This window comes from Phascolarctos cinereus, unplaced genomic scaffold, assembly GCF_003287225.1.
Source record: "Phascolarctos cinereus isolate Bilbo 61053 unplaced genomic scaffold, phaCin_HiC Scaffold_1;HRSCAF=81, whole genome shotgun sequence".
NCBI classification, from domain to species: Eukaryota; Metazoa; Chordata; class Mammalia; order Diprotodontia; family Phascolarctidae; genus Phascolarctos; species Phascolarctos cinereus.
Window position 1 is genome coordinate 284768698 of NW_027555514.1, and position 13100 is coordinate 284781797.

The 13100-nt window shown below is 52.3% G+C and overlaps 1 protein-coding gene across 4 annotated transcripts in view; it reads left to right on the plus strand.

The window, feature by feature from the left end:
• ZC3H7B (zinc finger CCCH-type containing 7B) overlaps nt 1-11186 on the plus strand; it is an 88498-nt gene extending 77312 nt beyond the window's left edge. For 3 of the 4 annotated variants that reach the window (XM_078147611.1, XM_078147609.1, XM_078147614.1), the window contains 4 exons: nt 1225-1333; nt 2448-2581; nt 4272-4435; nt 6622-11186. In XM_078147611.1, the coding sequence (XP_078003737.1) occupies nt 1225-1333; nt 2448-2581; nt 4272-4435; nt 6622-6814 (600 nt within the window). In that variant the 3' untranslated portion in view covers nt 6815-11186. The remainder of the gene's footprint in view (nt 1-1224; nt 1334-2447; nt 2582-4271; nt 4436-6621) is intronic. The other variant, XM_078147621.1, reaches the window with a different exon arrangement.
• The last annotated feature ends 1914 nt before the right edge of the window (nt 11187-13100 follow it).

Genomic DNA, 13100 nt, shown 5'->3' on the forward strand with positions numbered 1-13100 from the left:
GGACCTCCCAGTTCCCTTCCAGCTCTGAGGTCTGTGGCCCCTTCCCTCCTCTCAACTCCCTTATCTGGACCATTCCCTTGACACTTGGTATGTATTGCCTGGTATTGCTTTTCTTCCGCCAAAGCCTTCCTCCTGTGCCTCACTGAGGCATGAGAGTGACTCTGGCTCTTGAAGGCTCTGCTAGCTGAGTATAAGCTCTGGCAGGTTCCACCCTTCTGGACAGGCTTTCTGGATGGATCCCCATAATGGACTGTGTGCTTGTCATTCAAGGCTCATCAGCCATATATAGTGCAGGGGCTGGTGTGTCCAAGGTTCTCAGTGGTGGGAGCCAGGTGGCCCAGGAGGTCGAGCCGCTTTGGGAGCAGGTAGACCTGCCTATATCACACCCCTCCAGGGCCTGGTGGCACTTCTAAGGCCCTGGGCAGCGCTTGGGGACTCATCTATGTTGGGAAAGGGAAGCTACGCATCGGGAGTTCTAGCAGCATCATAGAGCCAGTCCCAGAAGGGGGCAAACGGCAAAGCACTCTGCTGTGACAGCTGGAGATTCTGAGGCAATCACAGGCCCTGGCTTGAAGGGGTTTCTGTTCTGCTGGGGAGATCTAAGATGGCCTCAGAGAATGGAAAACAAACTGTGCAAAGTAGTTCCTAGAGGGAAAAAATGCTCAGAAGTAGGGAGATCAAGAAAGGCCTCGTGTAGGAGGCTCCAGCTGAGCTGTGCCGTGGATTCTGAGAGAGAGAGGGCATTCCGGGCATGGGGGCCAGTGGAAGCAAAGGCCCGGGGGTGGAACTTGGGTGCCGTGTACAGAGAAGAGCTGGGAGGCAGGTCTGATGAGAACAGAGAGTACGTGAGGGGAACACGATGAAATGAGACTGGAAAGGTGGGTGGGAGTCAGACTGTAGAAAGCTTTAGGTGCCAGGCTGCAGATTTGGGATTTTCTCCTGGAGGCGATACGGAGCCATGGAAGATGCGGGGAGGGAGGGTATAGTCCAGCTTCGGACACCTAACTTACACTGGTGAGACAGCAGTGAGGAGGGAAGGCAGGAGCCCAGGGAAGGAGACTGGTACCACCAGAATCCAGCCTGGATTCCCCCCACAGCAGGGCTCTGGCACCTGCTGGGAGGACAGTGTGGACAGCACCTCCGTCATGAGCAGGGGCTCAGTGAGTGGAGGGGGGTGATGCTCAGGGCAGGGGTGACTCACAGGGCCTTCCCCTTGTGCTACAGCTATGCATCCATGCCCAGAATGGCCGGAAGTGTCAGTACGTGGGGAACTGTTCCTTTGCCCACAGCCCAGAGGAGAGAGACATGTGGACTTTCATGAAAGAGAATAAGAGTGAGTGTGTCCATGGTGACTCGGAGGGAGGGAAGGTGGAGGAAGAGGGGAGGGAAGGAAATGGGAGACCTCAACATGGAGCCCAGAGCCAGGATCACCCCAAGGGAAACGGATACCTTTGAGGCAGAACTGACATTCCCCAAAAGGATGTTGTTTCCAACCGATGTTTCCTAAAACAAAGGAAATTAATGGAACTCCTTGTTTGAGGCTCAGCTGTCCTGGATCTGAGCTGGAGGGAGCAGAGGATGTCCCTCCCAGCCTGGTTTTACCCATAATTCTCGTGGCCTGGGCTGTTGTCTGACTCTGGTCCCTCCCGCTCTACTCAAAGAATTGGAAATTACCAAGTTGTCCTTCCCTTTGGCTCCTGCAGGACAGTTTTCAAGTATTCCAAGTCCTGGTGTGTGAAAGAGGGATTAGCTTTGTTTTGCTTGGCCCCAGAGGGCAGAACCAGGCACCTAGGGAAGAAGCTACAAGAAGGCTGGGTTTGGCTCCGTGTCTGAAGGTGGAATGGGCAGCCTTGAGACAGTGAGCTTCTTGTCACTGGAGGCTTCCAACAAAGGGATGACAAGAGAGGGGATTCTGTCTCAGACATGGGTTAGACAAGATGACTCCTGAGGTCCCTGTGAGCCAACCTAGCCCTGCCGCCGGCTTACCGTGGGGGAGATGGGAGGGAGCGGTGCCCATGGTGGGATGCTTGGGACAAGCTGGGTGGCCAGAGGACCTGAGGTCCCGGCATTCAGAATCTTCCCCAGACAGGCCAGCTCCACACTCAACAGTCCAGATGACCGCTGGACTTGTCATCCCCAAGCTACATGCTGTGAGCAGTATTGGGCCAGACCGTGAGAGATGGGGACACCTTTTGGCTGGGGTCAAGCTGCTCGGTGGTCAGGGTCTTGCAAGAGGGCATTGATAGCTGGCACTCCCCAACCAGGGCTGTGTCCCGGGCAGCACCTGTACCTTTTTGCGTCCACCAAAGCGATTAGGCAAGCCTTTGGCAGTGAGGGTATCCACAGCGGTCACTGGGATGGCACTCCAGGGATTTATGGATGGAGGGATGTGACTTCTAGCCCCACATCTTGCCTCTCCCTCTCTCTCCTACCCCTGCCCTTCCCAGTCCTAGACATGCAGCAGACCTATGACATGTGGCTGAAGAAACACAACCCTGGGAAGCCTGGGGAAGGCACACAGGTCACCTCTCGGGAAGGAGAGAAGCAGATCCAGATGCCCACTGACTATGCGGACATCATGGTAATGACGCCTTCCCAGCCCCACTTTACAGCCTTGGTAGCCGTGGCTTACGTGGAGAGCTGGCGTGTTTGACTCGTAGGTGACCCCCAGCCAGGAGGGAACCAGAATGTGTTGGGTAACCCGAGTAGAAGAATCCAGCAAGGTTAACTAGAATGGCGACAATGATAAAGTCCTGTACCTTGGCTTTCCCAAAACAAGAAACAAAAGCCAGTTGTACAAATGCCGAATAGGGGGTATGGGACAAGAGAAAGACTTAACTTCTCAATAACATGGCAGCCCCCCCCAAACCTAATTCAGTGATAGGGCAATGGTCAGAGCAAGAAGCAGGATAGTCCTAATGCCCTCTGGCCCGGGCAGACCACATCTGGATGGAAAGCTAGCCCCTATCCTCTGGATATGGTGAGGAATGTCAAGGTCTTTCCTCATATGAAACAACAGAAGAAACTTACGGTGGTTAGACTGCAAAGAAAGGATTTAGGGCAAGGGAACGCCCTGTGACCCCACCTGCAAATAACCTGCCATTGGCTTTACCTTTATTTCCGGGGGCAGAGCTAGTGGGGAACAGTTACACAGAGCCTTTTTCTGAGAACAGAATTTCCTAAACATTAGAAATGTCCCGCAGTGGAGTGGGCTGTCTTCCAAGGTGATGAGCTCCCCATCTCTAAAGAAATTCCAGCAGAAGCTGGATAGCTGCTACGAGGAGGGGTGTTTTGTGGAGGAGATTCACTCCTTAGGCTTAATGTATTGGGGTTAGACTAGATATCCCTGAGGCCCTTCCCAGCTCTTCAATTTTGTGATTCCTCTCCCCTACCCTATTCCTCTCTCTCTTTTAAAAAAGGTTTCGTTTTCTTGACTTTCCTTTTAAAAACATCATTGTTGTTCCTAATGAGTTCCCCACCTACCCCCCGACATGAAAGTCCTTCCTCGTAACAAATAAATACAGTTAAGAAGAACAAGTCAACACAGTGGCCACATCTGAAAACATACGTCTCATTCCGCACTCGGAATCTACCACCCCTCAATCCCCTGAAGTCACAATTAGTTGTGGCTAGGTCCCAATTAATGCAAATAATGAATCCCTTGAAATGGTCTTCTCTATTCAGATTCACATTATTCAGATTTCTGGTTCTGTAAAACATGGTCATTGGTTCCATTCTAGTGGAAAGGAGCCGGACAAATCCCAGTAACGGGACCGCTTCGTGGGATTCGCCACTAGCCCTAGTTTGACCTAACTGAACTGCATTGATCAGAGCTTTGAAGTCTTTTAATGGCGGTTTCCTTGTCATGGTTGGGGGTGTCATGTGGTGTCCTGCTCTCCTCTCCCCCCACATCTCTCCCATCCCATTACCTGCTTTCTCCCACCAAGGTTACTCTCCACGTAGTTGTTCTGGGTTGGGATGCAACGGGACAAATGCTCTTAGTGGCTGAGCATGGGAGCTGGGGGCTGGGTGAAAGTGTTGGCAGCCAGAGGGCCAGGGTGGTTTTGGGGTGGGGGTGAGCACCTTTGTCACCTCTGCCGTGGGGCCCTCAGGGTGGAGAGGGAGAACTTTCAGGAACTGGCTTGGAGAAGGCTAGGAGGAAAGCAGAGGGGGCCAGCCTGGGGAAGGAGAGCCGCAGAGATGGGCCTTGGAGCCCATGGGAGTGCTCAGAAGGCTTGCCCAGCACCCTCCCCCCCCCCCGCTCCCCACAGATGGGATTCCACTGCTGGCTTTGTGGCAAAAACAGCAACAGTAAGAAGCAGTGGCAGCAGCACATCCAGTCGGAGAAGCACAAAGAGAAGGTCTTCACATCAGATAGCGACTCCACCTGTTGGACCTTCCGCTTCCCCATGGGCGAGTTCCGGCTGTGTGAAAGGTGCCGCTCCTGGAGTGGGTCGGGGGTTGGGGGGCTCCGAGCCCGTTGGGTTCCTCTGGCTCCTAGCTGGCAGCAGATGTCAGGAGGTGGCTGGGGACAAGGCAGGGCCCAGAGGACTTCCCTGAGGACAGCCGGCCCTGACAATGGCATCCCAACTCTGGGGCACACCCTGCTGTCGCTTTAGTACTTTTCCTTCATCCTCATTTTCTCCTGCTCTTCTTTTGCTTCTTCTCTTTCTCCCCCTCCTCCTCAACTTTTTCCTCTCTCTTTTTCCTCTTCCTCTCTTCCTTCATTGAGCACCTACTATGTGCCAGGCATTACGCAAGGCACGGATGATAGGAGACAAAAACAGAACAATCCCTGCCCTCAGGGAGCTTCCGTTCTCTAGAGGGAAGGACAAATGCACAATCACCCTGTGATATAGGTAGGCGGTGCAAGTCTTATGGACTCCTCTCTCTTTGAAGTACTGTACGAGAAACTGAGGCTCAGAGAAATTCAGGGATTTGTGTGTGATCATGCAACTAGTAACTGTGTGACCCTGGCAAGTCACCGGCCTTCTCTGGGCCCTGGGTCCCTCATATCTGGAAAAGGAGAGGGCTGGAGGTGGGGCCCTTCCGGTGCTCAATCCTACAGTCCTCTTAAGTGTAGGACTCCTGGCCCGAAGGCTAATGCCCTTTCTTCTATACAACCTCAGCTCTCTAGTCAATTCAACAAGCATCATTAAGCTCTTACTGTGTGTTAGGATAGCTAGATGGCACAGTGGATAGAGTACTGGGCCTGGAGTCAGGAAGACCTGAGTTCAAATCTAGCCTCCAACACTTACTAGTTGTGTGACCCTGGCACGCTTACCCCTGTTTACCTCAGTTTCCTCATCTGTGAAATGAGCTGGAGAAGGAAATGGCCAACCACTCCAGTTTTCTTTACCAAGGAAACCCCACGTGGGGTCACGAAGAGTCGGACACAACTGAAATGACTCAACAACAAAAGTGTGCTAGGCACTAGAGATACAAAGACAAGGAAACAATCCCTGCCCTCAAGGAACTTCTATTCTACCGGGCCCTTCTGGCTCCCCCCTCCACTGAAGTGTGGCCTCATGGAGTAGAGGTGACCTGGGGCTCTCGAGGGCTATGGAAAGGCTCCATGCAGAGATGGCCATTGGCCACCGATTAATGATTTCTCTCAGCCACAGCAACTCAAAAGAGCCATCCCCAGAGGCGCAGGGAAGCCAAGACATATGTCAGAGCAGGGTGCAGCAGCACCTGCCTCTTGAAGTGTGAAGTTCATGTTTACAAAACACTTTCCCTCCTTCATCTTACCACACCTTCCCAACAGCCCTGTGAGGTAGGCAGGGCAGGTGCATTCCTCCCTATTTGACAGCTGGAGAAACTGAGACTCAAAGATGGCACGTGACCAGTCCAAGGTCACCCCACTAGTGAGTGTGCCAGCCAGAAGTGGAGTCCAGCTCTCCTGCCACCTTATCCAATGCCCTTCTCCCTCTACAACTTTGCTGGAGCTCTCACCTCCGGGCCTGTTGAAGCTTTGGGGTAATGAGAAGTCACAGCTGTTACTGCAGCCACGGAGCAATCCTGAAGGCCGGCCAGCTGATCTGAGGAGTAGGAAGGCAGCGGCTGTGGCCAGGAAGACTCCCAAGGAGGGCACCAGCTTCTCTCTTTCTCTGAGGCAGCTGATAACGAGCCTGCAAAGGCATAACGTGCCTGAACTTGGGGACTGGTGTGTCTGAACTGGTCCTCATGCCACAGAGCCAAGTGTACTGTCAGGAAGGAAAGCGAGAAAGGGGTTAGGTGGGTGCAATGGGGCGTCCAGTTCCCTGGATTGCTTTCCTTGGGTGGCTCTTCCCAATGATACATTTGTCCCTGGGTACAGTCTCCCGCAGAAGATCCTGTTGCAAGCTGCTGGAAGTCTTAGGGTACAGCAGACTTCACCCAAGGGTTGCTCAATGAGGCCTCAGTTTTCTCATCTGTGAACGGGAAGGGGGAGGGCTGAACCAAACGGCTTCTGAGGGACCTTCTGTCTCCAGATTTATGAACCTTTGATCTTTGACGATTTCGGAGTCCTTCCTTATTCTTGGGTGGGCTGATGCTGGAGGCTGAGCGGCCTGGGCAGTCCATGGGCCCCAGAGGGACAGCACTGAGTTTCTCATCCTCCCTGCTTCCACCCCCACATAGGTTCCAGAAAAAAAAGGCTTGCCCAGATGGGGAGAAGTGTCGCTGTGCCCACGGGCAGGAGGAGCTGACTGAGTGGCTGGATCGGCGGGAGGTGCTGAAACAGAAGTTGGCCAAGGCTCGCAAGGATATGCTGCTCTGCCCAATGGATGACGACTTTGGCAAATACAACTTCCTATTGCAAGACAACGTATAGGGGGCCCCGGGGACGGGACTCTGGGGGTGGGACTTAGGGAATGAGAAGAAAGATGGGAGGATGAGATGAGATTCCCATGGCCTCCGCAGCAGCATCTTTGGGTCCCCTCTCTGTTAGCCATCCCTGCTGCAGGGGCCAAAGGGCAGGACGTCCTCAGCTCTTTGGCTCCCTGTGACTGGCGTGGCTTTCTTCCTTGTTCTCAGATGGGTGTCAGAAAAGCCAGGCTGGGGAAAGTGGAGGGGATGGAGGAGGACTTGGGAAGTAGATCTCTGGACAAACCTTTTCTCTCCCTGCATCTCTATAGCACGCCCACACACTTGGGGTCCCACTTCATTCCCCGCTGTGTGGGGCAGGAGTACACCCACATACGTGCACATAATCAGAATAATAATGATGACGATGATAACAATAGCTCACATTTCTATAGTGTTTTCTCACAATGACCCTGGGAGGTAGATAGCTCAAGTATTATCACCCCCATCTTACAGATGGGGAAACTGAGATTCAGAGAGGACAAAGTGGCTTGACCACAGTTACATGGCCAGTCAGTGTTTGGAGACAAGAGGGAACACACACACACACACACACACACACACACACACACACACCACTGCTCAGATCAGTTAGACATGTCCCAGGTCATTATTGTCATCCTGTGGTATTAGATAGATCTATTGTCTCCCAGAGTAGGGTGGAACAGGACAGACAGATGCTGTCTGGTGGCTTCAACCCAAAGTTTTGTGTTTTGTTTCCAAAAACCTGTGGTCACTGGCATCAGGGATCCCCCAGGGTTATCCTCTTGGGGGGTTGGCTGAATTGGTTTTTTCCCCGTTACTCTGGGCTCCTGATATCAGCCCTTCTCTCTGGGATGCAGGAGATGGGGACAGGGACACAGTCTTCCCCAGGGCACAGCTGGAGACCTCAAAGAGCACAGATACCCCATTTAGCTTTAAACCCTAAACTTCCTTAATGATCCACATGGTGGAGCTCAGTATTCCCTTCAGTGTCACTCCCCAGCTGCCAAAGGAGACCAGTTCTCTGGTCTTTCCCTCAGCCCTTTGTCCTTTTGGCTGGAGACACCCTTCACACCTTCTTGTAGCTCTGTTTCCCTTCTGTGCCCTACCTGGGATCCACACAGCTGTGGAACTTATGGGTCTTGCAGGCCCTGATCTTAACCTGACTCTCTTGTCCTGTCTCTCTCCCTTCAGTGATCCAAGAGAAAAGTGGCAGATGAAGCATGGGGCAGGATGGGTGGGCGGTGATCCCAATCCAGGACATGTTAGGGGATCCCTCCAGAGAAAGGACCATCCATGTTGAACCTGGATTCTCCAGGTCCAGTAATCCCTGTACCAGATCCCAAACAGCCCACCAGCACCCCTAGATTATCAGCTGGGCCTGGTTTAGGGAAGTGAGGGAGGAAGGAGTGGAGATGGGAAGCCAGCCGAGGGCAGGCTTGTCCTCAGCAGCTCTTTCTTCCCAGGACATCTCCTTCCTAACCAGGGACAGCTTTGTCCAGAGAGTTCAATTAGATTTCAGTGGATATAGAATGGGAAGATAGACTGAAGTGGGAGGGAAGGGTGCTACTTATACTAAAGCCAATGGAGCTAAAAGTCTGAGTAACTCTTAGGCATGCCCCTTCCATTCCTGCACCTCACCCACAACTCTGATATTGATTAGGAATAGGGACCCTGCTGAGCATAAATCAGGGGGCACTACTCCTGCTACCCTCCTGGGTCACTTCTGACAGAAATAGCTCCGGTTTCTCTAGCTCCGTCAAAATCTATGAAGTGCTCCCAATGAGGGAAGTAGGCCATTTCACAGAGGAGAAAACTGAGGCTCAGAGAGGAGGAGTCACTTTCACCTGATCACACAGCTAGCAAACATGAAAGCTGGAACTCAGACCTGGGACTTTCCACTTTGGGCCCACAGGCACCTCTGCTACCATCCTGGGGACCATGGACTGCAGCACCAGGACCTAGGGAGAATGCTGCTCCCCAAACCCCCTGGGTTCTGAATCCAGCTCTTCCAAACTTGCTGTGGGACCTTAAATGAGTCACTTCACTGCTCTGGGCCTCAGTTTCCTCATCTGTAAACATGGGGGACCAGATGGTTTCTCAGGTCCCTTCCTGCTTTAAATCTATGATTCTGTGGTCCTAAGTAATTTCCCCTTTCTGGCCGTCAGTTTCCTCATCTCTAAAGTGAGAGGGGCTGAAATAGATGACTTCTGAGGTCCCTTCCAGCTCTACATCTATGATCCTATAGTCTGAGGTCCCTTCCCTTTTCTGGACCTCAGTTTCTCATCTGTAAAATAAGGGGCTGAACTAGGTAGCCTTTCACATCCCTTTGAGCTCTAAAACTATGGTCTTTCTGGCCAAGGGGAACTGCCCCCCCCATTGAAGTAGTGCACAAGGTCACCTAGTTTGTACCTACTCCCCTAATTTGACATACCCTGGGTTCAGAATGGATAGGGGGAAGGCTTCACCCAACTGTTCTGGTCCCATCCCCCACCTTAGTCCACCAGACTTCCCACTTCTTCACCTTTTATCTGACACCTCAAAATAGCATTTTTCTGTGCCCACCTCCCCCCAACCTTGTCCACCCCTGCCAGATTCAGGCATTGGTCCCCCAGACATTCCAAAAAGCCCCATACCACTGGATTGGGACCTTAGGCTTGGGGGCAAGGCATGGGGGGAGAGGAGGAAGGGCAGACTTTCTCTTCTTATCTCAAGTCTGTGTGGAAGTGTATGGCTCATGGGATACCTTTGTTCCTTAGGCCTCTCAGAAGGCAATGTTGATGACATAGAAACTGGAGCGGGTAGGGTCTTCCCTCTACCACCCACTCTTGGGACCCCCACCCTTTATTCTATGATCATGGCATGCACCCTGTCCTGTCCCCCTCCTCCCAGTGAACCAGGATGATGGAGCCTGGGGAGGAGAGAGGAATTAAAGGGTATTTGATTTGGGGGTCCACGGGGAGGGATTGCTGTGAACGTAGATACTTGTTTTCCCTGATATGATAACCTGACATGTGGTATTACTGTCTCTTGTCACCAGCCTTGTTTCCCTGTGTATATATGTCGGCCCCGTGATGCATATATACACAGGTATTAAATATATCACTCTATATAATATTATATATGTGTGTGGTATCCAAGGAATTGCTTGTAAGGAAGGTGAAGGATAAAGGATTTGGCTGGGAAATGCAGCAGGAGCCCTGGGTTTGACTTGGCTTCCCTAGCTGGGAGCAGGGTGAGTGGGGGCTGCTGCCCTTCACCTCAGATCAGCAAGGTGCCTGATGGTATATAGGAAGGTAGCATTGGAGGACATTGAACAAGAGAGACGTGGGTGGCAATGCCTGGCTCTGTCCAGCGTCTTCCTTCCCCACCCAGCTTGACGGAGGCAGAAAGAGCGGGCTCAGTGGAGAAACTGTGTTCTTAGCCAGAGGGGCAGGGCCCAGGTTAACTAGGGCTGCCAAACTTCCAAAACCTGTAGGTCCAACTCTGCCTGTCCAATCCAGAGAAGCTGTCCATGGGAGCTGTAGGGAGGGGCCCAGGTTGGGAGGCAGAGGATTCGAATTTGAATGCTGTCTCAACCATTTCTTATACGTGGCTAATAGCACAACCTCCCTGGGCCACTTTTCTTGGCTATTAGATGGAGGCTTGGCCTAGATGGTCTCTGAGGTGTCTCCCAGCTCTAGACCTACAATCGTGCATGGAGAAGAAAAGAAAATGGAGCTGAAGGAGGCCATGTCCTCCTGGGGCCAGGGAGGCCTCTTCCCTAGGGCGGGCTTCTGTGCCCCCCTGGAAAGCAGGTGGATGCACATCCGAGAGAAGAGATTGGAGAAGAAGGGGCTCTAAAGGGAGAAGAATAAGCGGGTAATTTGGAGGATGATGGAAAGGACTGCAGTGGTCTTCAGATTTAGACTCAAAATCCAAGCTCAGAGTTGGGACCAAAGCTGCCAGGCTGCTCATGGACAGGCGAGGATGAGACCAAGGGGAGACGCATGTATACATATATGTGTGTACATATAACTGCACGCATATATGTATATGTACATGCACACGTGTGTGTGGTCACACCCCCTGCCCCCTGCACGGACTGTGGGGGGAACGTGTCAGAAATGAAGGAAGAAGGGGGGGAATGTTGCATTTCACAGCCAGGTAATGATGGGGTGAATAGTCCTTTAAAATGTCTGTGTATTAAACATTTTAAGAATACCACACTTTAATATTAAATATTCATAAGGCCCTAGTATCTGGATAATATGGTAGATGTTTTAATAACAATTTTTTGGTCCTTCTTAAAAATAAAACAGACAAAACTTGCATCTTTTGGCCTTTGTACTAGAAAATAAAAGTGCACTTGAACCCTGGTCCCCGCAGTGTGTTTGTGTGCCCCATAGCACAGGATGCCCTGAGGTCACAGTCTGAGTGCTGAGTCCCTCTGAGGCCCCCCTCCTCGCCCAGCTTGGCCACCTCTCGGGGGCAGAGACGGGTCAAGGATGGTCCCTCCCAGGGCAAAGGGCCCAGGCCGAGGAACACAGCAAACACGGCCAAGCTCTGCCGAGGTTCATCGGTGTGGGCGCTCAACAAACATTTCAGCGGCCCTGTATAAAGCCCCTACTGTGTGCCAGGCCTTGAGCTAGGCACCAGGGATGATTCACTACACAGGACCGTGGTTAGAAGGGAACTCCAAGGGCATCTTGTCCCACCCAACACTTGAATACCAATCCCCTCTACTGCCTCCTGAAGAGTGGGCACCCAATCTCTGCGTGAAGCTCTCCAGTGATGGGGAACTCACTACCCACTGAGGCATCCTGTTCTACTTTGGGAAGTTCTCCTTGACATTCCATTGAGTGTGAGCCTCTTGCCACACTGCTCCCAGTTCTCCCCCTGGGGCCAAGAACAAAACTTCCCCTCTTCCATGTGGCAGCCTTTGAGGACTGGAAGATACCAATCCCGTGCTCCTCAAATCTTCTCTTCTCTAGGCTCAATATTCTCATTTCCTCCTCGTTATTCTCATGGGGGGGGTGGCATAGGACCTCCAGTGCCCTTGCCACCCTGGCTGACCACTGCCTGCCGCACTCCACCTGCTTGTCGTCCAGCCTAAAATGTGGGTCCTCTACTGCAGATGGCCTTTTACAAGGACCTTCTCTCTCTTGCTGATGCTGCCCCAGGTCCTGGTTTGTCTGGCTGCTTTGCCATCCCATAGACACACATGAAGCTTTCAGAGACTTTAGCGGGTCCTGCTGACGTGGAAGCTTTTCCCCGTGAGTGCATGTGGACGTCCAACCACCCCCTGCAAATGTCCTTCCACTATTTCTTCATAGGAAAGCCCCCCCAAATGGCGGGAGGCTTTACAAGAATGTAAGCACCTACTGGGCACCAGGCACTTGGCTAGACACCAGAGATGAGGCTTACAGGCAAGGTTCAGGGTCAGGCAAGTGAAACTCACTTTCCTCCACATCTCAAAATTCCACTGAGAAACTGGCTCTCACTCTCTTGCCTTTGGGTCCAGAGTAAATCACTTCCTCAGTCCTGGAATTGGTTTTACCCTCCGTAAAAAGGTGAGGTTGGGCTAGATGGTCTCTTGGCTCTTCTTGCCAGCTCTGCCATCCCCTGTTCTGAGGGCCCCCCCCCAGCTCTGCCATCCCCTGTTCTGAGGGCCCCCCCCCAGCCCTGACATTCCCTGTTCTAAAGTCCCTCCTAGCACTGACATTCCCTGTTCTAAGGCCCCTTCCAGCTCTGACCTTCCTTGTTCTAAGACTCTTCCCAGCTCTTATAGATTGTCATTCTACCTTGTGCTTCTCTCCAATGAAAGCCATACCTTCCACAGGAAAGGGGATGGAAAGATCAAATGAGGGTTTTTCAGGATGAGGGAGACATGGGCATTTTGTAGGCAGCAGGAAAGGAGCCAGCAGACAGGGAGTGATTAAAAATAACTGGTAGAGCAGGAATAACTAAGGGGATAATCTGTTGGAGGTGAAGGGAAGGGAGGGGGATGGCCTGTGGAGGCAGAAGGGTTAGCCTTGGAAAGATGCAAGGCCACGTCTTCCTATGAGACAGGAGTATAGAAGGAGACAGACGCAGAGGGCATCTAAGTGCTACGAGATAAGGATGAGGGGGCAGAGGGAGCTCATAGTGAAGGGCCTCAATTTTTCCTGTAAAATATGAGGCAAGGTTCTCAGCTGGGGGGGGAGACGGGGGAGTCATGGGTGGTTCAAAGGAGGATGGAGGAAGAGATCCACTATGGAGAGCAAGACAGTGAGTCGATAAGGGAGATGTAG